This window comes from Onychostoma macrolepis, chromosome 21, assembly GCF_012432095.1.
Source record: "Onychostoma macrolepis isolate SWU-2019 chromosome 21, ASM1243209v1, whole genome shotgun sequence".
Classification (NCBI taxonomy): domain Eukaryota; kingdom Metazoa; phylum Chordata; class Actinopteri; order Cypriniformes; family Cyprinidae; genus Onychostoma; species Onychostoma macrolepis.
This window is the reverse complement of record NC_081175.1, coordinates 16,030,067-16,057,836: the sequence shown is the minus strand read 5'-3', so window position 1 is coordinate 16,057,836 and position 27,770 is coordinate 16,030,067. Positions and strand designations below refer to the sequence as shown.

Sequence of the window (27,770 nt, the reverse complement as noted above, 5' to 3'; positions counted from 1 at the left end):
TTAGTCACAGTGCGTGTTTGAGTGCTTGAATGACGCTGACACTCTCTCTTGTCTCGATCTGTACAGTTGTGCTTCAATGTCATAAAAAAATCTCATTCAGCCACTCTATGATTTTTCTATAAATATCGAACACACTGGTCTCAGGAGAGAAATCGAATCTGTTTTATCAAGTGCTTGCAACTAGGTAACAGAAGATCGAATTTCTATTCAATGTGGATTTTTAGCATGCAGATGAAAAGCTTGTGTGGATGACATTTAACATCCATTAATAAGCATGAAATTAAACTTTCTTTCATCGAATTGTTTCTTTTGTCCTTTAGTTCCTATTTACACAGTGACTTTCACCTATAAAGTCATGAGATTTCACTCCTGTAGCTCGGTTCTAAAGGTGCGGTCACATTTATTGTTGTTCAGCGAATTTTCATTGGTGAAAAACTGTAATTTCAAGTCAATACACCTTGTAGCACTTCGTACAATACAGATGGTTTCAAATCAGCTTCTGTAATAATAATGAACTCTATTTAAACTATAACAAACAGGAAAATAGCAGAATCAATGATGCAAACTTCAAATTCTGCTCTAAAGCAGCTCTAAAAAGATAATAGTGTAATTATTCAACTTAAGTCTGTTTACTCTTGATATTGTTCAGTTCAATAACCGTGTAAAGTTCAATCATGAAATGTAAAAACAGCTCTAGAGAAGGCAACAGTGTTGTTATTCAGCCCAGTTCAAATCTGTTCAATAACAGTGTTGATGCTGTAAAATTATTTCAATAGGAATCAATAGAATTTTGCATCAAAATTTCCTCAAGTTGTTCACATTGCATTGGTTTGCCTTTAAATTTTCACCATACGTTATTTGGATAAACTGATTATGTTATGGCTCATCCCATGTTACAGCTCTCCCCGGTCACCTTTACAATAAAATCAGGAATAAATGTCCATATCTCTTACATAGTGACAGGTAGCAGTTTAGCCCTTAGAAAGGTTAGGTTTCCTCATGTGACCAGAGGATGGGTTAGGCCATTAGTATTGATAAAGCAGTCATGTATTGAAGGATGCTCGCCATGGCCTTTCAGATTGAAACTTCTCACTAAACTGCCTTTAAAAGGGTGTGAAATCAAGATCCATCTTCACCTTTCTACTAGTTCCTCTATTATGGAACGGTTGCTGCTTTTTCGTCTTATTTTTCTGCATTTTTTGTCATAATCTCTAAGGTTCTGGTCTGAAGGAGAGGGACCGGGCAGACAGGGAAACCTAATCCATCTTTTCTGTCCCAGAGGCATTGTGGGAGATGAAGTCAAGCGCACTGCGAGTGAAGCTGTCAGCGGCGGTCATGCGTGAAGCGGAAAGCGGGATCTGTTTTTCTGCAGTTCATGGTTTACATAGAATCAGAAGTCAGCCGAGCTTTGCTTATTCCTCGCCCCCCTCACGTACGCTAGGCTGTTTATGTGTCCGACTAGAGGAGGTAGAAGTCAAGACCTGCGAGACGTTATTGCATCGTAAATCAGATTCCTGTATGGATCATATGAATTAAACCAAAAGCGTGTTTATTTCACCTTTGGGGAACATTCATTTCGCAGATGCACAGATGCTAACCTGCAACACTAGCCTATATAATATCCACACTAGCTATTGGTGATGTCAAGCTTTTGGCATATAAACCTGAACAGAATTAGACATGTTGTAAATCAGTGAAAAAAAGGCTAGCACTGCAATGGCTGCAATGTCAGATTAAGAGGACAGTTCACCCTAATATGAAAATTGTCATTATTTTCTTACCTTCATGTCGTTAAACATACATGGTATTTTTTCTTCAGTGCAACGCAGAAGAAGATATTTTGAAAAATGACTGTGTTTTCAGTCCATGAAAATCAATGGGGTCCAATATTGTTTTAAACCCCACTGATTTTCATTGTAGGGGTGTGCGATATATATCATCTACCATAACAAAGTAATTGTTGTTTAAACAATATGTGATTTAAGATTATCAAGTATATATATCGCAAAAACAAAACGAAAATGCACCCAGAGAGTGCACGCATACACTATGAGATGTACGTTAGACTAAGCTTGAGCACACTTAAGAGTTCACGCTTTCATTAGTCTATTAACATACATTCAGAATTCCCCCCAAATTTAAGATAAGGGGGAAAATATGTCCCCGTATGACTTTTATGTCTTTTTATATTTATATCATCTGATATGGTCAATATCACTAAGGAGTATGTTTTTTTTTTTTGCAAATGTGATATTGATTTAATAAAACATTCGAATAAACAAGTTAATATTAACTGACTTACATTTTAGACACAAGTTCCTGTTTTTGCTATATTTCATCAACAAAATTAGTTCCAAACAAAGCCACAGCAGAGCTGTTTTTCGTCTCTGAGCAACACAAAATGGTAATCGGTTGAACTAGGTTGAATTAATGATTCAATGACTCACTCATGCAGTGATTTGCCGCCACCTACTGGCGATTCTGGGTTTATACCACTATTAAACATTTTGTTTTTAAAACATCAAAACATTATTTATACATTTGTAATTGCAGGTTAACTGCATTCATGTCCTGATTCCTGAATTAAACAGTCTGTGTAAATGCATCTAAATGCCACTTCAGATCCAGATTCTGTGCCATCTCTGCATTGCAAACACAAAATCTGTTGATAATGATTTAATTTGATTGGTAACTGCCCTATAGTGTCTTACTATTTGACACAAAAGATGATGCATACATTTAGCTAGGTAAGAAAAATTGGCCTCAATTTTAAAAATTAGAAAATTAATTATTGGAAAAGTTAATTTTTCCTGTAAATTATTTCTGCAAACTAATCACCGGACAAAATATGAAGAATGTCAAGCTTTGGGAGTCAGCTGTCCACAGCAGTCCTAAACCTGCCAAAATACCAACACAGTAACATGCTCAGCAAAATATCGTAATTGTCGTCATCAAAAGAATTCCAGAAAATATCTTCTTTTTTTGTCATTATTGCACACCCCTAGTACAGACAAAAACATTCTTCAAAATCCACCCAGAATTAAAATTCTGTCATTATTTTCTCACATTCCTGCAGTTTCAAACCTGTATGACTTTGTTTCATCTGTGAAACACAAAAGAAAAGACTCTTCAGAATGTAACTCTGAAGAAAGTCTACAGGGTACAAAACAACACTGGGATCCACTAACTGTCATACAGGTTTTGAACAACACGAAGGTGAGAAAATAATGACAGAATTTGGGGTGAACTGTTCCTTTAAATGTGCTTGATGTTATATAAAACAGAATGTTAATGGCGCGATCCACACACACAGACATCCATCGATTATGGAAGTGTGGGATAACTGCACTGACCTGCTTGTTCGTTTGAGTGGAATGTTGGTAGAGGCGCTTTAGGGGTCATTGGTAGTGTGGGCCATAGCGAAATGGACCATTTCAGTGAGGAAACTGCCAATTGTAGAGTGGCGGCATCTCAAACGGAACTCTCTTTAATAGAACAGTTGATAAAATCTAGTCTATTAAAAACAAACCCTTCTTTTCACTCCTAAGGGGAAACATACGGCTCTGCTTGAAACACTGTGTGTTTACAGTATCCAGAGTACACAGAAAGGGCATCTGAGCTGTGGCTTTTTGATAATGTCAAATAAAACCTTCCTTGGGTTGTTTTCCTAAAGAGACGTGGTCCCTTTAAAAAGGTCAGTCTGACAGAGAAAACAACTAAGCTGGAGTTTCGGGTGTTTAGAGGGGGGGTTGCTGGACTGGAGGAGCGTTTGGTGCGAATCTTGCTAACGTAATTGCAGTCTTGATTGCTACAAGCAGCCTCCGTGTCCCCTTTAGCGCATACACCTCCACCCCACCCCCACTTTCTCTCTCCCCGGGGATGTATGTGGTGATTTTAGTAGATATCCAGCCTTGCAGACAGGGGAAGTGTGACTGAAACACATTTATGTAGTCCCAAGACCAAGGTGAGATTAAAAAATATAACTAGTTTCCCCCAAAGCCCTGTCTGCTTGTGAAACTCGTCTCTAGTTTATTAAAACATTGAATTTCAGTTGTCATTAACGATGCATTTGACACTGTGGTGACCGGGCCTATTTTTTGGTGGCCTTTCCCTCGGCTGGAGTTGTCCTTGGAAATGTCCCTGTTTCTCTGTGCTTTTAAAAAAAGGAATGTCCAAAAACCTATTAGGCTCGTAGGAAAGAAAGAATATTCTATGTATAGCTTCTACGAAAGGTCCCATGTTTATTATTTACCAGTCTCGGGTTCTCTTATTTATTTGATTATTGATTGCTTTATAGTGGCTTTATATAGCAATTCAGTGCAGCAACTGTCAGCATTCACGCTTTGTTTTGGATGCATGCTTATGTCACGATCAGTCGACAAGCATTAGTCTGAGCATTAGTTTTATATACGGATATATTTTGAATGTACAGCATACATTGCTACAAAATCAGTTACTGGCTGCTTTAGAGAATTTCAGATTTCAGAGTTTTATTTTGTAGATAAATAATGGATGAATATCAGACAACTTCAAATACTTAATTCTTCATGCTCATTTCCCCTATTTTTGCATTTAGATATGATATATTTGTATTTAGATGTTTAGATATTAGAGATGCTATCATCTACTGCCCTTTTAAAGGGATAGTTCACACAAAAATTAAAATTCTTTCATTACTCACCCTCATGTTGTTCCAAACCCATAAGACCTTCGTTCATCTTCAGAACACAAATTAAGAAATTTCTGATCCTGCATAGACAGTAACACAACTGACATGTTCAAGGCCCAGTAAGGTAGTAAGGACATCATTAAAATAGTCCATGTGACATTATTGGTTCAAACATAATTTTATGAAGCTACGAGAATAGGCCTACTTTTTGTTTGCAAAGATCTTGTAGCTTAATAACATTAAGGTTAAACCACTGATGTCACATGGACTTTTTAATGATGTCCTTACTACCTTTCTGTGATTTGAACATGGTAGTTGCATTGCTGTCTATGGAGGGTCAGAAAGCTCTCAGATTTCATCAAAAATATCTTAATATGTGTTCCCGAAGATGAACAAAGCTTTAAAATGACATGAGGGTGAGTAATTAATGACAGAATTTTCATTTTTGGGTGAACTATCCCTTTAAAGTTCATCTTTAACAACACTGTTAAATGTGATCTTTAGCAAATATCAAAATGAATGTCCAATTTTCATACTTTATATCGAAATTCACTTGTAGCATTTAAAACATTTGATTTTACTTTTTGTTTTCATAAATACCATTTGTAATTTTATTTCTTAAAGTGTAGTATTTTAATATTGCCTATTTTTCAGTTATCAGCCAGAACATGAAATTATTACCGGGTTATTATATTGGCCAGGATTGTAATGTATAATTAATATAATCAGTGTTGTCATTGTCATTTTCCAGCAAACCCAGAGTTGTAATTAGGCCCTGTATGTATTGTACAAATAAAGATAAGCAGGTTTTAAATGTGTGTGTTTATAGCGCAATTCAATACAGCAACTGTCAGTCGTTTCAGATTGTTTTATATACACTCATGTCATGATCAATCGACAAGCATTCGTTTGAGGGAAAGACGCTACGAACATTTCATAACAACGTGTTGATGACTAACTGTCTTTTAGTAGTTTACAGTATACCATACTTCATCACAGTATTTATAATAGTCGAAATAAGACTTTTTAAACAATAACACTAGACATTTTTTATTATATATTGGCAAATAAATTTAATTACAGAAATATGATCAGCTTGTTTTATATTTAGGATTCAGTGTTGTGCGTGCTGGGATATGATTTTCTGTGTCCTAGAGCTGTGCGGATTGGGATGACAGGAAACTGACAGTAAAATTGGGGAAGTTCAGACAATACTGTTCTCTTTGTGCTCATTTTTGTGGCAGATATTCATTTGGGATATGTGGAATGGCATGAGAGAATGTACTCAGCAGCATTCAAAAGAAGGTTAACTGTGCAAATCAGGTGGAACAGAGCGACTGCAGTGTGAAAAATCTGCCGCAATCTTATTTCTCTCCCTGATTGGATAAACATCCAGCCTATGGCGTTTGACTTGGTATGCAGGTCTCAGACAAAATTGTTTAAGTGGAGTGCAGATGTTGAAGGGCATGACGGTGTGTGAGCTGACTGTGTGTGTGGTTTCTACTAGTGTGCAAATAACAGGAGCAAACACGAGCAGTGATTCCCAACCACAGGTATGTGTATCGCAGGGAAATTCATAAGAAAAAGAATATATGATAATGATAATATGTTAAAATAATAATAGTAATTTAATTATCTGTTGTTTTTGATGAAAGAAAACAATAATGTACGGCATGTAATTTGTGTGTATGGCACTTGTGGCATTAACATTATTATTAAATAGGATCTTTTAAACAATGACAACATTAAATATTGTGATAGAAAAATTAATTATGCACTACTGTTCAAACATGTGGTCATGTGTAATATTTTTTTTTCAGAAAAATCAATACTTTTATTCAGCATGGATGCATTAAATTGATCAAAAGTAAAAGCAGTAAAGGCATTCATAATGTTAAAAAAGGTTTTATACTTTTATTTCCGCTCAGCTGTTGAATATTTTCTCAACAACTCAACGATTCATTTTTCCTAACCCCTCCTTTGCGTGACGCTAATCTGCGGTGATTGGTCCGATTGGTCGATTTCTTTTAAAGCAGTGTTTGTGAGCAGTGCTGCTTTGTGTACAGCCGTTACCAGGGAAACGGCTATTCTTAACGCTCCAACAGCGGTAAATAGTGGCAATAAGTGGGCGGGCAATATGCTAATGTTTCATTTTGACATCAGCATGAAACGGCTTAAGATTCGTTTTAAAAACGACTCGTTTTAATGATTCAGAGTCAACTCTTTCTTTTGACAGACAATAACATTATACACGGTGCTCTTTCAGATTTAAAACTTTGCAGGGTGTTTTCATTCACTTACAGCTGTCTTACAAGGTAATTACAAGATTTTCAAAAATCCATAATAGGGGCACTTTAATAACGAGGCTGTACATGAGACAAAAAAGGTTTGGAAACCCTGTATGTTCTTGGTTTGGCTCTGTATATTGAAGTGTGTGTGTGACTAGCCTCTGCTTCTCTGTGGGAATGATGCTTCCCACCGTCAGATCCAGGTGTCTTTCCGTTCCCTTCCCCCAATCCGAGGCAGATGTAGTCTGTGTGCAGTCATGGAGATAGTGCTTTTAGCACATCCATGATCAAAGAGCCTATACTTACGGCACAATGAGATCCTGCTAATAATCCACAATTACTTTCAGACACATGCTAGTGCCAATCAGAATCATACAAAAATAACTAACTACGACAAAGCACTTCAGATGCTGTGCGTTCAGCGATATGTAATTACGATACCATAGATTAAACGAGCCTGTGTACGATGACAAGAATGCCCTCATTGCCATGAGTGTACATTGCGAGTTGTTAGTTTTGACATGCTGCTGTCTTTTTGGCTGTTTGTTCAGAACAGAAACGGGAAAACGGAAATCATCAAAGCCAGGTGGTTTTTCCATTAGCGTGCCGCAGTTAAGCTTCAAAGCTGAGAAGTCGGACTTGCTGCAAGAAAGAAATATGAAAAGGAGAAAACTGACAATAACTGCAAGACTGTCAGACATGAGAGACATTTTCAGAGACAGGCCTGCTTAACTACTCACTTCAGACTGAGGCAGTAGATCAGACATTGCCTCAGCAGCCACTGAAGTTTCTCAGAATTGCAAAAACACAGGGAGAGCAGCGTGGATCTCATTATCATACAGCATATAAAGTGTATATTGGAAACTGCAGGCTTTTACAGATGCAGCTCTGACTCAATAATGAGCAAGTCCACATAGAACTGATCCAATTTTCAATTTTCTTTCTTCTGTGTTTTTTGTGGAAAGCCCATTTAGAAAGCAAGCAACCTGTAGCCTATTTCCAGTGTTAAATCAAGGGGACAAGTTTTAGCTGTTTAGCATGGTTCCGTTAGCTTATACTGTATACACAGTATATGAGATTGCTAAGTCTCTTACGCTCATTTAAACTGCATTTGGTCAAACATACAGTGAAATAGTAATATTGTGACATGTTGTTACAGTTTTACTTAGAAAGTTGTTTTTTATTCATATAAATATTAACCATTTTTATTTTTATTTTTCAGGATTCTCTGATGAATAGAAAGTTTAAAAGAACATAATTTATTTGAGATAGAAATCTTTTGTAAAATTATAAGTCTTCACTGTCACTTTTGATCAATTTAATGCAGTCTTTCTGAATGAAAGTATTAATTTATTTTTTAAAAATCTTATCGACCCCAAACTTCTGAACAGTATTGTGTGTTTGTGTGTACGTACCTCATAGGTTATCAACCAGTATTGCAGAAGTTTATTTTTAAGTACATTTAAGTTTATTTTTAAATTAGTATGTTGTTAAAGATTTTCCATATTTTTACATTTAGATATAATATATATTTGTGTTTAGATATTAAAGATCATTACTGCTCCCTTAAAGTTATTCTTTTAAAAATAAAATAAAATAATTTAATGACAATGTTAAATGTAATCTCAAAAATTACTTTTTCATACTTTATATCAGTGCTTTTGATGCCTAATTTACTTCTAGCATTTAAAATGTTGGATTTTACTTTGAAAATTACTTTTAAAGTATTCATATATAAAATTTGTGATTTTATTTATATCAAAATACATTTTATTATTGACCATTTATTTGTTATCATCATAACATCAAAAAAAAAAATATATATATATATTTATTTATTTATTTTTATTTTTTTTGTATTGGTAATAATTAATATAATCATGTGTTGCATGGGTGTCATTTTTATTAACATTACACTTACAAAAAATAAATAAATAAATGGCTTGTGTTAAACCATTACTTTTGTATTTTGTAAATCAGCCATTCTTGTGTAACATTAAGAGCTACAAAAATAAGTTGACCTGCTAATAGAAATCATGTAAAGAATAAATACTTATTCAGGTGGTGAAAGAGTTTCCCAGGCTGTTTCATTAATATTTCAAACACCTACGGAAAAGCCCTAACGTAAACACTACCGTAAGCTACTGTTCTAAAGTGAAGTAAACGTTCAGCACTCCCTCGGGTTTTATGTAATTAATCTTTTAAGCATCTAACTCTCTCTCTTCCTCTGTGTTGTTGTGTTTTGCAGTCTGTTCGCAGTACTCGCGGGGCGTGTTCGCCATTTTCGGCCTGTACGACAAGAGGTCGGTTCACACGCTAACGTCCTTCTGCGGCGCGCTGCACATCTCTCTCATCACGCCCAGTTTTCCCACCGAGGGCGAGAGCCAGTTCGTCTTACAGCTGCGGCCCTCCATACGAGGGGCCCTTCTCAGCCTGCTAGACCACTATGACTGGAATCGATTTGTCTTTCTCTACGATACCGACAGGGGTAAGACAATAAAACACACCCACTCACGTTAATGCACATTTCCATTTGATAATTTGCGAAATGTAATTAAAGGGTTACTCCACACCAAAATGAAAATTTTGTCATTAATCACTTAACCCCTTGTTTTTCCAAACCCGTAAAAGCTTTGTTCGTGTTCGGAACACAATTTAAGATATTTTGGGTGAAAACCGGAAGGCTTGTGACTGTCCCATTGACTGCCAAGTAAATAACACTGTCGAGGCCCAGAAAAGTATGAAAGACATCGTCAAAAACGTTGTTACATCAAAAAAAGTCACCGTAATTTTACGAAGCTACGAGAATACTTTTTGTACGCAAAGAAAACAAAAATAACGACTTTATTCAACAATTCGTCTCCTCCACGTCACCGTAGCACCATTTTGGAGAGTATCCACTGGACGCAAATAGCATATGCTGTACTGTGTCAGCTGCGCCACACGGATGGAGTAACCCTTTAAGTGCCAATGGAAGTTTTTAATAAGCATACATATAGACTTGAATTTTAAATGGTGTACTGCATAATGTCTTAATCTACAGGTTTGGAACAACATGAGAGTTAGTAAACAGAATTTTAGCATTTTTATTTTTGGTGAACTGTTCCTTTAAAGGAACAGTTCACCAAAAATAAAAATGCTAATATTCTGTCATATTTGACTTAATCTGTTCTTCCAAACCTGTATGACTTTCTATCTTCCATGAAACACATACAGAATAATTTTTGAAGTGCCTTCACACAGCTATTTTATATACAGCATCAGTTTATAGTGACCAAGCTCCAAAAAGGATAAAAAAGGACCATAGGAAGAACCATAAAGTGTGAAGCTATACAATTCTTGTATACAACAAACCCAAATTTGTCATTTTTGAGTTGGTGATCCAAACTTGAGAATCAAACCTATCTGATTTGTGTTCTTTTGAGTCAGTTCTTTTCAGTGAACCAATTGATCTAGTTCACAAATCTGGCTGGTCACTTTTTTCATGCAATTACAATGAATGAGGACGGAGATTTAAAGCTTTAAAAAGGATGGATAATCTTCCTCTCCAAAGGCTGTTAACTGACAAGTGAGTCAGTAAGTTGAATTAGAGAACAGAATCAGTCAGATTCAGAAATTAATCAACTAATTCGTTAAAAAAAGATAGGAATCTGTCATTGCTAGTTCTTGAATGAACTGTCTTGAACTTTCAAAGAGATCTAGGGGCAGATGTCAAGACTTTAAGAGAATAGCGTTCCTCAGAAAAACCTGACATGACTTCAGAGGACTTAGAATATAGTCATAAGGAGTCGTATGAATCACTTATGATGCTTTAAGAAAAAAACCTTTTATGTTCCACAGAAGATTGAAAGTCATACAGGTTTTGATCAATGTGTGGATGAGTTTACAATGTAAACTCTACTTTATTGGTTGCCTCATGGAGTCAGGTGAGTAAGAGTCACTCAGAATTTTATTTCCAAGGAGCCTGTTATTAAAAGAGAGGCTTATTCTTTGGAGAGCAGGGACAGGTCTTAAACTCTCTGTTACACTAATGAGCAGTTTGTTGGTCAGAATCACAGTCACTCTGTTTCTTTCTTACTTGTCTTTCTCTCCCATTCTCTCCATCAATGTCTTTTCTTTTCTCGTCTTGCTCTGCTGTGCTAGACTGAGACTATCCCAGGAGCCCCAGAGGTGAGCTGTGGCTTTAGGTCTGACAGACTTCTGAAATGCACCGACTTCCTTTGAAAGACGAGCACAATATCCTCCTGTCTTCTGAATCTGTAAATCATAAGAGCTCATTGCACAGTATCCTATAAATAACACAAGTGATCTGTGTTGTCTTGTGCGTGTATAATACGCGCTCCTCTCTGTCATTTCACGAATGTTCCTGATGTGCAGATTTCTTAGAGTTTCTATGATTGGTCTTCTCACATCCGCCACAGGCATGTGTTTTTCCTTCACATCCCATATGGCCACTTATTTGCAAAGTTTCCATATGGTGAGTTTAATCAAATATTTTTGAAATGTTAGCAGAATTAGAGCATTACCTTGTTTCTACTTTATCAAGTGCTTATACAGTAAATAAGCCTTTTTTTATATAGAACAAAAAGCCACAGTGAATTTTCTACAGGGAAGTAATGTTTGCCCATCCATTGTTATATTGTACCATTATAAGATCCATAGGTGGAGCATGGACCAACTTCTCCACACATTGTTTTTTTATTTCTTTTAAAACACGTTTAAAATAGATTTCCTGTCATATAGAATGATACATTTCATACAAATTATTGGTGATGCCTTCTGTAATGCACAGCCTTGAGAGGTTCATTGCTTGTATTAAACAGCAGCAAAAGCAATATTATAAAATATAGTAAATGTAATAAAATTGTATGATAACAATTAAAAATTTAATATTATATGTAATAATTATAATAGTTATAATAATAACAAAATAATAAATAATAATAGTTTTCTATTATTATTATTATTATTATCGTTATTATTATTACATTGTTGGTAACAATAATAATAAACTGGTGTGTTTGTTATTTTATTTGTCTTAATTATAAATAAATATATACATATGTAAATTAATAATAATTGGAATAAAAACTACAGAATGTTTATGGTTGCAAAGCAGTGTATTAATATAGAGTATGTTTAGTATAAGTAATGTGTGTTTATAATATAATGGTTATTATTATTTTTTTTTTTTGCTGTTAATAATAATGACAATAATAATAATATTTGGAATAAAAACAAAGCTATTTATTGTTGTTGAGCATGTGTGTAATATATATATATTCTGTATATATATATATATATATATATATATATATACATACATATAAATTAATAACCGTTTGAATTGAATACAAAACTGAATTGAATTTGAATCGAATACAAAACAATGCATTCATTTAAGACAAAAGAACATTACAAAACTTGGTCAGTGGGCAGAAAAAACACTCCTACTGTGAACATTCTGCCTTCCTCACTTCTGAAATGATTGCGACAAATGTCAGAAGACATTCAGGGTATAATTTTATGAGTCCTACCAGTTGGCCAATATTAGTGCTTTGGAGCTCTTGAAAAGCACAGATTTTGTCCTGATGGTCCTTGTTTAGACTACTGGCTGAGTTACTTTAGACTCAGTGTGCTGTGAGAGCTTCTGAACAGATACAATCTGAGCGGGATGTGGACATGATGAATGGTTTAGTGTAAGAGGTTGGCACTTCACTGCATTTTCATGGTCTGTTCCCCATCCCTTCTCTCTCTCTCTACCTCTGACTACCACACACACACACACACACACACACGCACACACACACAGGGCTGCTTCCCCCTGCTGGGCTGGATGGGAGATGAGGGGGAAGGGAGGATTCTGGCAGCTCTAATGCTGATTCTGGTTCTGGTTGGTTCTTGCACATACATGGATATTCACATATGCACATGACACCCCAAGCAACTGATTTATCAGCTATTAATCAGAGCTGGATTCTCCACTGGGGGGCTTGAATTATTAGCAGCAGAGGCTGTGATTTGAAATAGATGGCAGATTTAGTGGTCGATACTGCAGGTGTCTGCAGATATTGAGAGTTTAGAGCAGGTTTAGTGCGTGCAGTTGGGCACGTTTGCTTGCGAATGTTTATGTAATCAGCCTACTTGACTGATTGCTGTTTGTTTAACATACTGGCATGTTAAAATGTCCACATCAGCCATAATGTACAGTGCTTTGATATGCTAATTTATAGCTATTTATGTTACACGTATCCTGAGAGCATCAGGGCATTGGTAAACACTGTGGTTGCTCAGCCAGCATTTAATGTATAATGTTCCTGTAGCTCAACTGGTATGAGCATGATGGTAGAAACATCAAGGTTGTGGATTTGATTTTCACACATGCCAATAAAACATGTACCTTAAAACACTCTGGATAAAAGCATCTGCCAATTACACAAATGGTTTAAATGCAGTTCTAACATGTCTCAGTGTTTGTAATACTCATTTATTTATCTTTTTATCTATTAGTTTATATAAAAACGTGTTAAAACATGAATTAAAATTAATTTTATTATATATATATATATATATATATATATATATATAATATATATATAAAGCTTTAATTATCATAATTTGCTCACCCTCATGTCATTCCAAACTTTTGACTTACTTCTGATTTACTTCTACATAACCTAGATATTTAGAAATATATTTTTGTTAGTGGAGGCCAAAACAGCACTGAACCCTACTGACTTTCAATGAATGGACAAAAAAATAAAAAATACAGGTTTGAAATGACAAGATGGTGTAAATAATGACAAAATAATCATTTTTGGGTGAAGTTGAGTGATTGAGTATTATTTTATATATACAGTGTAATGAAATATGTTCATGTTTTTTTTTTTTTCTTTATCTTGGACATAGATAGACCCATATATTAGCATAAATACCGCCCCATTTGGCAGTTTAGGGTAGAAGCAGGTAGCAAACAGATACCCGATTGAGCAAAAGGGTTGCCAGATCAAGCACAGGTTAATCTATTAAATAGTGGAGTCGAGAGAGCTGCATTGCCAAATTCTGATTGTGACCATAAGGGTCCGTTTTACAGGGACATCTGCTCATCTTGGAGTCAAGTGGGCCTCAGAGGCTCCGAGTGCCTATTTCAAACAGCTAGATTAACATATCCAACACCAGCCCTGTCTGATTAGTACAAGCAGCACTGAGGCCAGTAGCTAGAATCACAAGCGCCATAATGGAGCTCTCAGGAAGCCTCAATCACACCTTGGAGGAGGTGACAAAACGCAGCTCTTACTGTCTTCCAATTTAACCGACATGTGTATCACTTCTATTTTAGGGATGCAGGAGATTCGTTTCATGCAACCGAAGAGATGCCAAATTTGTCCATTTATCTGTGTACTGTTCAGGCTTCTGGGATTGTAAGCTTTGTGGGGATCGAGGCCTAAAATGAGTCCGCATGGAAGGACAGGAGGTCCGTATCAGTGCCCTACGATCTGTGCCATGTGATCGCTCACAGGCCTGCAGTTGCAGATGAGAGAGTACCGCACTGGTGCAGGAATGACTCACTGACAATGCCACAAATCACATCCTTTCTGAATAAATGAGAGCCGCGGCTCAATGGTTCAAGCCTTCGGTGGTTTGATGCACATGCTGATCAAATGCCTCGCTGTAACTTTTTTGTCATAGGGTATGCGATACTGCAGGCTATCATGGAAAAGGCGGGCCAGAACGGTTGGCAGGTCAGCGCCATATGTGTCGAGAACTTTAATGATGCCAGTTACCGGCAGCTTCTCGAAGACCTGGACCGCAGGCAGGAAAAGACGTTTGTTATAGACCTGGAGGCAGAGAGACTGAACAACATGCTGGAACAGGTGAGATAAGAGGATGGTTGTCAAGTCAAAAGCAATGCCGAATGCATAAATTATTGTATGAAAAAAAGGCAAATAACATGTAATTGAAATATTGAAATACTGTATCATGATGTCATGATTTATATATTTTAAAAAAATTATACATATACATATATATATATATATATATATATATATATATATATATATGTTAGTGGTGTCAAAATTACAGCGTTGATGCAGGCGATTAATATTTTCAGTTTAGCGTGTTAAAAATATTTAAAGCAGGGGCGGAGCTAGGGTTGTTCACCCCACTCATAACTGCTGTTTCTGTCACTTTTTCTCTTCACAAAAAGTACATTTATTCAGTTACAGAACGTCTTTACGACCACATCAAATAGGAGACATTTCAGACGTGTGCTCCACTTCACTTCAGCGGTAGGCGCGAGTCGAACGAGTGCGGAAACGGTACTGTGTTCGCAGCGCGTGCTCAATTGCACGCACAAAGGTGCGGGCGCGCTGTAGCCTGTATCATTTCATATCAAAGCGTGAAATAAACAACGCGCATGCAATGTCGTGGTTAGTTAAGTCATGATGTTACCAAAAAGGTGATTCAAGCTGCCTTAAAACTGTGCGTGCATGTAATATATTTTATATAAGTAACATTTAAGAACATGTCTATGAAATGGTTTTCAAAACTGTCCTGGAACAGCCCGGCACTGTCTCCCTCACCTAACACACCCAATTCAACTCGTCAGCTCATTAATAGAGACTTTAAGACCTGAAGTGGGTCAGAAAAGGTAAAAAGAGTTGAGAGAAAATATGATGCTTGTCAGAGCCATGTCACGTTCAGCAGCATCAGCTCTTAAAGAAATAACAGCCAAAATAACCTAATAACCAGCTGCTGTGATGTCTATTAATCAAACAACAACAAAAAAAAAAAAAGGAAAAAAATAACTTTTATAGCTTTAAGGATTCATCTATATTTAATTTAGTATTTAGTGTTTGATCATTTCAATTTCTGTATATTTCTGCTGAAGGGCACAGGTAAATATGACATTTATTATAATGGGTTTATGTGAAGATTGTTTTAAGTTCACTTAAATTAGAAGTAATTTTTTAAAAGTCTAATAAATGTTAAAATTGATAGCTCTCAATTTTATAGAGAAATCAGTATTGGCATCAGTACAACGGCGTTTTAGTGCCACGTTAAAAAAAAAAATCTAAAATTACGAGATTAAAATATCAAAATATTATAACTATAATCTTTAATCTCGTAATATTTCGACTTTATTCTCGTAATATTTCGACTTTATTCTCGAAAAATTACGAGAATAAAGTCGAAATATTACGAGATTAAAGTCGAAATGTTTTAAGAATAAAGTCGAAATGTTTTGAGAATAAAGATTATAGTTATAATATTTTGAGATATTAAGGCTATTCTAGCCTTTTGCGCATGCAAATGGCCCGGATTGGGAGCACATAATGTGTTTCGCTATAAAACTGATTTTGAAAGCTGAGACTTTTTTTTAATGCACTAAAAGCACAAAGCTTTAGCTAGTGCTATTGGGTGGCTGGCGCACTACAAATAACGAATGCAATGGAAGACATGAAATATTATTTCCAAGCATACTGTCCCCGCGAGTATGACACATGGTATGATTTCTGCTAATAATCCCACATATATTTGTAGTGTATTAAAAAAGGGTTAAATAAGAGAGCTACAGCGCCCCCAAAGGAATGTCGATTGAGTGTGTGAGCTGATGTTAAGATAAACAGTTGTTCCTGTTCCGTCTGTTAATAAATATCATATTCTTGATATTAAGCTGTTTCCGCGAGTTCTTAAAATTGACATCCCAGTAAGATGATGTGGCCACTCGGACGCAACAATATTCAAATCAATTCCGATGGCCTGGCAACTTCTCCCGGTGCTCTCAATGCAGGCCATTTCCATGTGCAATGTAGGCTATACACTCAAAATATTATAACTTTAATTTCTACTATTTAAATTCTCTAAACATTTCGACTTTATTCTCGAAACATTTTGACTTTATTCTCGTAACATTTCGACTTTATTCTCGTAGTATTTCGACTTTATTCTCGAAACATTACAACTTTATTCTCATAATATTTGTACTTTATTCTCGAAACATTTCGACTTTATTCTCGTAATATTTCAACTTTATTCTCGTAATTTCGACTTTATTCTGGCAATATTACGACTTTAATCTCGTAATCTTAGATTTTTCATATTTTTTTAACGTGACACTAAAACGCCGTCGTACATCAGTGCTGGCTTTCTGTCATTAATTTCAGAAAAATGTGCGATTTAATTATTTTTTAATTAATAATTTAATTAATTTTTTATTTGATTGACACCACTAATATATATATATATATATATATATATATATACACTGTACATATGTACATATATATTATATTATATTTATATTTTACCTTTCTGTATTTCCTAAAAAAAAAAAAAAAAGACAGACATTCTAGAGGTATTTTGTTTTGTTTTTTGTTTTGTTTTATTTTATTTTAAATGTGTGTTATGTATTAACACAAAGTCATATAAAATACACAGTCATAGACAATTATGGGACAGGTTCAAAGGTAATGCAACACCACACCCAGAATGGTTAAAAATATTTGTAGAGGTCTATAAACTGTACTGTACACTGTGCATCAGGGTTAACTAAACAGAATTAAACATTCACAAGCACAAGGTCCTGAGGGAACAAAGAACAGATTTCCTCAAGTAATTCAGTTGCAGAAATGACACATTAGAAGGGCATATTTCTTTATTCCCTGCAAATTGATCCCTTGATATTTCCTTTTGCAACATTTTGTAGCTGTCAAAATCATTTTACGATATTCTTGCTGGTGTTTGCTTCAATATTCCTCAAATTACAGAGCATTATGGGAAAAGGCAGCCTGTTTGATTAGAAATAATTAATAACAGCAGAATTCTGCTTTCCCAAAGGCTTACAGCACTGCTGTACATTCATATACTGGGTGAATGCCGACAACTGTATTTGCTTTTAAGATTTGCCCTCACTGCAATGTCTGGTTTATCTCCGCAGATTGTGAGTGTCGGCAAGCATGTCAAAGGCTACCATTACATCATGGCAAATTTGGTGAGCTAAATTGTATTCCTTTATCGCCTTATTCTCTCTGTCAGCTTGTCCTCCTTTCATATTCTGTTTTATCTCTTACTTTCTACATATTCCTCTCCACTCCACTGGTCTCTCTCTCTCTAGTTGTCTCTGCCTCTCTGTCTCCTGCCCTCGCTGGTTCTTTTTCTTTCTTAATCCTCGCTTTTCTTAAAGCAAGATACGTCAATTTGAGAGACTAATTCGTATTCCAGTGTGAGCGGTGGTGACAGTGTTTTAATGATGCTGCGAGCTGCAGAGCGTGCTCTCTCTCGCTGCTCTCTGGCTGTGCACGGAATTGGCTCACAGAGGCGAGCTGGATATGAATGTTTGTGGAATTTCTCTTATCGTAGCGCTGCATTGCCAACTACGTTTTAATAATCTCCCCTCTGTATTTCTTACTCTTTCCCCTTCTTTGCTCTGGCAGGGTTTTAAGGACATCAATCTGGAGCGTTTCATGCATGGGGGAGCCAATGTGACAGGCTTTCAGCTGGTGGACTTCAGCAATCCCATGGTTATTAAACTCATGCAGCGATGGAACAAGCTGGACCAGCGCGAGTATCCTGGCTCTGACGCTCCTCCCAAGGTACGGTCGCACGGTCCAGTACAGTGTGGAAGCACTTTGAATCAGATACATTAGCAAAAATGCATAAACACCCTGTTTGAGTCCCTCCAGCCACTTTGAGAAAACACTTGAATCTCTGGAATGAGTCTGATGATCAAATCCAGTGGTTGTAAGGCAGAAAGATTTAACATTTTGGATGAACGGGTCAGCGTAAGGAAAAAGTGTAGGATGGATGGATGGATAGATGGATGGATAATGTAACCAAGGAAGGGAGAATGTTGGGTTGGTAGAAGGGAAAAAGGAAGGATGGATGGATAATGTCAGCAAGAAAGGGAGAAAGGATGCATGGAAGGAAGGAAGAAAGAAAGGATGGATGGATAGATGGATGGATGGATGGATGGATCGATGGACGGACGGACGGATGAATATCAAGGAACGAAGAAAGCATGGGTAGAAGGATGGATGGATGGATAGTCCAAGGAAGGAAAAAAGTATAGGTGGAAGTAAGGAAGAAAAGATGAAAGAAAGGTAGGATGGATGGTGAAAGGAAGGATAAGTGGGTGGAAGAAATGAAAGATGGATGATATGGTAGGTGTATGAAAGGAAAGGATGGATGAATAATGTAAGCAAAAAGGAAGAAAAAGGAGCATGTGGCAGGAGGGAATTAAGGAAAGAAATATAAACAAAGGAAGGGATGGATAGATGGTTTTAGGGAGGAAGGAAGTAATGAAGGATGGAAATAAATAAATATAGACAATTGAAAAAGGAAAGGATGATGGAACTAAGGAGGATGGGTTGGTGAAAGAAAAAGGATGGATGGAAGGATAGATGAAGGAAGAGAGAAGGGTGAATGTGAAGTATGAATTGATGTGGGTGTTGGGTTTGAGAAAGGAAGGAAGGAAAGAAAGAAATATAGACAAAGGAAAAAAGGAAGGGATAGATGGATGGTTGGAAGAAGGAAACCAATATAAACGACTGAAGGGAGGATGGGAGGTTGGGTTTGTTGAAGGAAGGAAGGAAGGAAGGAAGGATGAATGGATGAAAGGATGGGTAGATGTGAGTGGATGGGTTTGTGGAATGAAGGATGGAAATAAATAAATATAGATAAAGGAAAAATGAAGGGATGGGTGGAAGGAAGGAAAGAAATAGACACAAAAAGGAAGGGAGGACAGATGGGTTTTAGGAAGGAAAGAATGAAGGATGGGGGAAGAAGAAATATAGACAGCTGAAAAAGGAAGGGATGGAAGAAATGAGGATGGGTTGGTGAAAGTATGGATGGATAGATGGATGGAAGAAAAAGGATGTATGGTAGGATAGATGAAGGAGGACAGAAAGGATTAAATATGAATGGATGTGAGTGGTTTGGTTTGTGAAATGAAGGAAGGAGAGTAAGAAAGAAATATAGGCAAAGGAAAAAGGAAGGGATGGATGGTGGAAGGAAAGAAGGAAGGAAAGTGGTTGGGCTTGTTGAAGGAAGGAAGGATAAATGGATGGACGAAGGAAGGATGAATGAATGGAATGATGGATAGATGTGAGTGGTTGGGATTGTGGAATGAAGGAAGGAAAGAACGAAATATAAACAAAGGAAAAATGATGATGGGTAGAAGGAAGCAAAGAAATAGAGACAGAAAAAGCAAGGGAGGATGGTTGGATGGATGGTTGGGTTTGTGAAAGAAAGGAAAGAGGAATGGATGGAAGGATAGATGAATGGAGAAAGAAGGGATGAATAATGTTGGTGGTTTAGTTTGTAGAAATAAGCAGTAAGAAAGAAATAATGGATGGAAGGAGAGATGAAGGAAGAAAGGATGGGTTGATAGAATAAGAAAAGAAAGATAGAATGGCACACAGTCACAAGAAATATAAACTGCACATTTTATACCAGAACTGGAATTTCAAAAACAGAAGAGAAACATTGTGTAACAAACGTATCACTTCGACCCGTACTGTGAATTATACACCTACATTATCATAAGCTGCTTCATTCATCCTCGTCTCACCAGAAGAATCGTGCTCGTGATTTGATATGCCTGTTCATGTCTGCGTCGTGAAAGCAAGGTCTTTGTTGATCCGTTTTTACTGGGACTCACTTTCCCCTTGGGGCCCCATGAGGATGACATTCTTTGGAGGGCGGTTGCATTGATCTCCACCCGGTGATGCGCCGCAGGAATGGAAATCCCTTAGGCGTGGCCTGAGGGGACATCGCTTTACCAGGCGGCTGCTCCTCACTGCACACTGCAGGCCAGAGCAGGATGCTGGGGAGGGACACTGTTGGGTGTAAATGAGATGCTGTGGTCCAACCATGTCAACACATGCACGGATCCACATATACACTCTCACAGACTGGCCCTGTGGTATTTCGACTCGGCTGCTCCGTCTTTCAACCCAAATACTTTAAGCTACTCCCATAAGCCCTTCTCAGACAGCAGCACGACTGACACCCCAAAACCTCGTAAAATCTCCGAGCTGTTAGCCTTTCCTGCTGAGGCTATCGGAAGAGTCCCGAAGGCACTGTCTAGTGAGGACACATCTTCTCCAGGGATCAATCCATGTGTTTTTAGGGCTTTGGGGAGCACAGGGCATTAGTCGGAGTGATTCAACTGCATCTATTGCAGTACTTCCTTTCTGTCCTGCGGGAATCAAAAGATAGTCCTGTTATCTTTGATAATTAATGTCGGGCCATGAAACGGTGGGTAGACTCAATTTAAAAACATTGCCTTAAAGAGATAGTACACTCAAAAATGAAAATCCTGTAATTATTTACTTTATGAGAGTCATTAATTTCCATTAAATATATATACACAGTGACCACTTCAGTTCTTTAAAAATTAACAAAAAAGTCTAAATGAGAACCAGAGCAGTTTAATTCATAAACAAATTGTTCAATCCAATTTCTGAAATTTGTTTATTAAAAAGTCATTCACGAATCAGACTGATGTGACTCAGCAGTGACCCAAATTTCTTCACATTCTTCACAAAAGGGCTTTTAAACTATTTTATGGTGCTTTTATAACCATTCAAAAATGTGGGGTGAGCAAGATTTTTTTATTGAAAGAAATTAATACTTTTATTCAGCTAGGACTCATTAAATTGATCAAATATGACCATAAAGACATTTATTATGTTTCTAAGTAAATGCTGTTCTTTTGAACTTTCTATTATTCAAAGAATACTAAAAAAAAAAAAACATTATCCATAATATTAGGCTGCACAGTTGTTTTCAGCATTGATAATAAGAAATGAGCACCAAATTAGCATATTAAAAAGATTTCTAAAGAAATCTGAAGACTGGCTGAAAAAAATCAGCTTTGCCACGTCAGGAATAAATTCGAAATATGAAAACAGAAAACCATTATTTAAATTGCAGTAATAGTTCAAAATATTACTGTTTTACTTTGTATTTTTGATTAAATGCAGTCTTGGTGAACACAAGAGACTTCTTTTAAAAGCATTAACAAATCTTACCCAAATTTCTGAATGGTGGGGTACATGCATGCAGAAAAACAATAGCATTCAGGTTTGAAATCACATGAGGGTAAGCAAATAATGACAAAAACAATTTTTAGATGAACTATCTCTTTAAATACCTTCTTAAATCTCCTGTTATCTCTCTCTATTTCAAACTCACTCTGTCGTTCCATCTCTTGCTCCCTGTATGCCATTGTAGCCCAGGGGTCTTTCTGTGTGTTTTGTGTTGTGTTTGTAACGGTACAAAGAGTCCCAGCTATTACACTAGAGATCTGCTGATGGAATACCAAAAACCCTCTCACAGCACAGACAGAGTGGCTTCTTTCAACCGTCAACCATCAAGCAAGTGGGACATTCTGAACACAGAGGGGTATTTTCCTGTAACAGTGTGCATATATGTACGTTTAACTCAGGTGACCTCATCTGACTCAGTGTGATGAAACAAACCACGTCAGACTCTCTAAAATAGCAATAAGAAACACAACAGCAGATGAAAAACAAGGGCACGAAGCATCAGGCCTCTGAAGGACACACGCGTGTTTCTTTGTAAAAAATACCATGCGTTGCCTGCAGTGATTCATTCCGTGCCGGTTTATCTCAGCGAGACAGAGAGAAAGAGCACAAGCCACTTATTGGTGCAATCAGGGCAGCCTCTGATAGCAGCTGACCGGCCCTCCCCCGACTCCCACCCACCAGAGACTGAGCAGGAAGTGCCTCACAGCTACTGTGTCAGAGCTCACTGATTTCACATGCTCTGTCTGCTCCTAATATGTGCAATGACAAGCATGTGCTCTCCTCTTTTTTTCTTGCTGTTTTTGGTTTGTCCACTGCTCTGTTTTTGTTTTTTTCCCTCCTTTGATGCAGCTGCAAAACACAGACTACTGTCCCCTATGATTCCACTTGGTTGTCTTCTGCTCATGAGGACGCCAGCCTTTTTTAAAAATGGCGTTCATTAGTATAAACCTGATGTAGTCAGGTTGATTTTGGTATAGTACAGACACTGAAGTGAATATGCAAAGCACTTATAAATAACATTATGCTGGAGTAACAGATTCTGATTGGTCAATCGCCATATTATTCTACAGTGGAATTTTGCATAGTGACTACTACACAGTTGAATTGACAGGCACTTTCCTATATATGTGGACACTGCTCAGTTAGTTTCACATCTCACAGTGAAGTGTTACTGTATATGTATATATTGATCTTTCCATGACCCTCTGTTTCTGTAGTACACTTCTGCTCTGACATATGACGGAGTGATGGTGATGGCAGAAGCCTTCAGGAACCTTCGCAGACAGAAGGTGGACATCTCCCGCAGGGGCAACGCTGGAGACTGCCTTGCCAACCCCGCTGCCCCCTGGAACCAGGGCATCGACATGGAGCGCACACTCAAACAGGTCACATGCACAGATGAGCAAACGCAGGCTTTGTATGAGATGGGGAAGAGGTGCTTTGTGCAGCGTTTCAATGGGAGGAAGACAGAAATAAATGTGGAAAAACATGGCTGTGAGGTGACAGAGGGCTGAGGCTGAACAGAACAGTAATCAAAAATCTGAAAAATGTGAAATGCCCAAATTTGAATCGATGGAAGGTAGAAAATGACAGGGGAAATGGAAAGGTGTAACAGAGGAAACTATAAGGATAGAGAAAGCGAGAACCAAACAGGAGAGAGTGGCAGAAAACAAGACGGATAGAGACACAGTGAGAGAAAGAAAGATGAGAAATGTGTGTGTCAAATTTTTAAAAGGACAAACTGTTCTCAGACCCCAACAACCCACCTCACAAACAAATACATAAAAGACATTGATTAACATTCAATAATACTTGATATTTACAGTACCATGTAAATACTGTCACAGTAATCTAAAAAACTGAACTTATATATGCATCAGTGATTAGGACGTGCATGTCAAACATGTAAAAATACTATAAATAACTATCATGTATATCAGCAGGAAATTACTTAATTGCTTTTAATTATATACAGATACAGTAGATAAGAAATAAATTTGAGTTTGTCTCTCTCACATTTAACATGCTCTGCTGCCTCGTCACTAAAAGAGTCCGGGCAGAATTTATGATCCTTTTGTGTATTTATATTTAGTCCTGCTGTAAACTCAACAGTTTAGTTGCTGATGATTTGGCTCTACTGTATATATTGCATTGGTTTTCAGATTTTTAGATTTTTGTTCATGGTTAAAAGGATTTTATGTCTATTTTAGATGGACCCCTGTTTGAGAAACACTGGTGTAGGGTAATACCTCCAGAAGAAAGAGATGTTAAAGTTCAAGAAAGCAAGTGAATGTGTAAATGAATGTGTTTTGAGGTGCTTTGCAGTGGTTGGATAACCTGTAATTACATTGTTTATCACTGCAATCCAGGTGCGCCTCCAAGGATTAACAGGAAATGTCCAGTTCGACCACTATGGGCGCAGAGTCAACTACACTATGGATGTTTTCGAATTAAAAAGTAATGGCCCCAGAAGGGTAAGAAGTCATTCTTGTATCAAGCATTGGTAGTTCTTCCACTTTGATATTGTATGTCTGACTTAAAAAGTGCTTGTCTGGGTGATTTCTGTCTAGATTTATCTTTGATTCTGAGAAAGCGTAATCATGCTTTGCTTTTGGTCTGTCTCTCTACATCTGTCGAGTGTCATTTCGGTGTAATTCATTGTCTTTCTTGATGTGCTTAACGCTCTGTGCTTCACTTGATGCAGCTGTTTCTGCGAGAACAATCCCAGGAGACCCTGATGAGTCTTTATTATTTTATAGTCAGCGTTTTCTTTTGTACAATGTAACATCTTGTAAGTCTCTTACAGAACTTCACCACCGCATTCCCATTTCATGCATTTATGGATCTCTTTACATGGTGAAAATCATGTTTTTGCAAATTTTACAAACGGTATCGTGTTTTACAGCCATTTTATCTGCCTTATAAACCCATATGAATCATTAAGACTCACACAAACGATGGATGATAATTTTTACAGAAACGGTCATAATTTCTACTCTGGCACCAAATCTCCCACACAGTATTTCCCGTGAGACAGTGTTTTCTCTACCCACGTTAGCTGATGGAGCGAGTGGGCTATTTGACAAGCAGGCTTTGACCATCATGCCCCTGTGGGATTGTGGGAAATCAAATGAATAAATCTGTTCATATTATATTTAGTTAAGAAACAGTCTCAATGTGAGGGACATAAAAATAAGAGAGTGGATTTATATTCAAATAGTCTGTTCTCAAACTGTTTGCAAAATTGTAGTTAATTGCAACCAAATGTACAGTTTTTAAATAATGCACAAAGTTCGCCGTGAATGGTCTGGTGGCTTTAGCAGCAGAGCTATGTACGTACCGTAAGGTCTCGTGTCACACACCTTCTTCTAAAGTTATGGGGAGCCCTCTGCCTCTGGTGTGCTTTATGGAGTGTGGCGGCTCCTGGCTGCTGTTGAGCAGTGCACCAGAGGAAGAGTGATGGGAAAAGGAGGAGGAGGGGAGCACAGGAACGAGCCGCCAGGGTTTGGCACTCATTTATCAGTCGGTCGTGAGCCTTGCTTTAGGCAGATACTGGAGCCTGGCTCTTCTTTTTTCCCCGTTCATCTGGGTCTCATAAGGACACGGGCACACGCCGCTGCTCACGTCTCCTCAGCCTGACAGTTTATCAACCCACAGCAAAATGTTACACACGGTGACACCGTGCTCTTAAACCACACAAAATAACAACATTCGTCTTTAGCATCTACATAAACACTTATAAAATAAATTTAGCAATGTTTGAAATAAGACAAAGAAAATCTGTCAGTCAAAGACACAATACACTTATATTGAAGATACACTACCATTCAAAAGTTTGTGTTGGTAAGATTTATAAATGCGTTTGTGCATTTATTTGATTAACAGTAATATTGAGAAATCTTGTTACATTTAAAAAAATGCAGTTTATATGATGGAAAAGCTGAATTTTCAGAAGGCATTACTCCAGTCAAGAAATATTTGTTTTTATTATTGTCAGCGTTGAAAACAGTTGCGTTGCTGAATATTTTTCTGGAAAACGTGATACTTTTTTTTTTTTCAGGATTTTCTGATAAATGGAATAGAGATATAAATATTCCGTACTATTATAAATAGCTTTCTGTCACTTCTAACTAGTAAGTATTAATTTCTTTTATAAAAAAATTCTGATCCTAAACGGTAGTGTCCTTACTCTGAAACAAGTCTTAAATGGATAGTTTACTCACCGCTTGTCCGTCCAATCCCATGACGACTTACTTTCTTCTTTGAAACCCAAAAGAAGATATTTTAAATGTATTTTTAAACATTTTTGTCCTTACAATGAATGTTAATGGCAAAAGTGTAAAGATGAAAAATAAATAGTTTAGCTGGTAACACTTTAGTCTAGGGACCGATTCTCACTATTAACTAGTTGCTTATTAGCATGCCTATTATTAACATATCGGCTGTTTATTAGCACTTATAAAGCACATATTCTGCATGACCATATTCTACATCCCTAATTCTACCTAATACCTAAACTTAACAACTACCTTACTAGCTATTAAGCATCAGATTAGGAGTTTATTGAAGCAAAAGTGGTAGTTATTGGTTTGTTAATAGCGAGAATTGGACCTTCCAATTTTGGTTCACCCAAAAATTCAAATTTGATGTTTATCTGCTTACCCCAAGGGCATCCAAGATGTAGGTGACTTTGTTTCTTCAGTAGAACACAAACAAAGATTTTTAACTTAAACCGTTGCAGTCTGTCAGCCATATAATGCAAGTCAATGGGCACACAATCTTTGAGAGTAAAAAAAACATGCACAGACAAATCCAAATTAAACCCTGCGGCTCGTGACGATACATTGATGTCCTAAGACACGAAACGATCGGTTTGTGCAAGAAACTGAACAGTATTTTTATCATTTTTTACCTCTAATACACCACTATGTCCAACTGCCCTGAGCGTGTGCACGGCATTAACGGTTTGAGTTAAAAATCTTCGTTTGTGTTCTACTGAAAAAACAAAGTCACCTACATCTTGGATGCCCTGGGGGTAAGCAGATAAACATCAAATTTTAATTTTTGGGTGAACTATCCCTTTAAAATAAAATGTGACCGTTTAGCACGGTTTAGACAAAATACTTTCCGCACATTTACCCATATGGGCAAGCTTGCATGTATTCATTTGCTCTCAGTTGGGTCTGGAGTCTCATTCTCATCTTTGTCCCATCTCCAGATTGGATATTGGAATGATGCTGATAAATTGGTTCTGACCCAGGACCAAGCCTTGCTTCCCAATGAAACGTCTGGCATGGAGAATAGAACCGTGGTTGTAACGACTATCATGGTGAGTAGCAGCATTTCCTGAGACTTTATTTGCCACATTTTACAATAAAATAACTTGTGGTGTTTGTCCTTCATCTGAAAGCTTCCATATACCAAGAGTCCCTCTCATACACACGGTGAAAAAATGAACATTTCTCAATGGCGATGAATTTCTTCATAACCTGCACACACAAAGATTCCAATCTGCAAACATTGCAGAAATTCACAGTTGCGCCGTGCTGTTCATCATAGCGCATTTTCTCTCTGTGTGACCTGTCAGTCATACTGCTGTCCATTCAGATAACCCAAATGTTTTTACATGTGCTGAATAGCATCCCTCAACAGTGCTGTCATGGCATCGTGAACACGCCGTGTGCATCATCTGCCTTTCTCACGTACTGTCAAAGTTACCAGAACTGGTGTCTTGAACTCTCTGTATTTTGTTTTGTT

At 37.1% G+C, this 27,770-nt stretch overlaps 1 protein-coding gene across 7 annotated transcripts in view; it reads left to right on the top strand.

Moving 5' to 3' along the window:
* The window catches only part of gria4b (glutamate receptor, ionotropic, AMPA 4b), a 97,496-nt gene that overhangs the window by 44,745 nt on the left and 24,981 nt on the right, over nt 1-27,770 (top strand). For 6 of the 7 annotated variants that reach the window (XM_058758214.1, XM_058758209.1, XM_058758208.1 and 3 more), the window contains exons 3-9: nt 9,206-9,445; nt 14,647-14,831; nt 17,900-17,953; nt 18,396-18,554; nt 23,231-23,398; nt 24,383-24,487; nt 27,232-27,342. In XM_058758214.1, the coding sequence (XP_058614197.1) occupies nt 9,206-9,445; nt 14,647-14,831; nt 17,900-17,953; nt 18,396-18,554; nt 23,231-23,398; nt 24,383-24,487; nt 27,232-27,342 (1,022 nt within the window). Of the gene's footprint in view, nt 1-9,205; nt 9,446-11,100; nt 11,128-14,646; nt 14,832-17,899; nt 17,954-18,395; nt 18,555-23,230; nt 23,399-24,382; nt 24,488-27,231; nt 27,343-27,770 lie in introns of those variants that run through there. The other variant, XM_058758212.1, reaches the window with a different exon arrangement.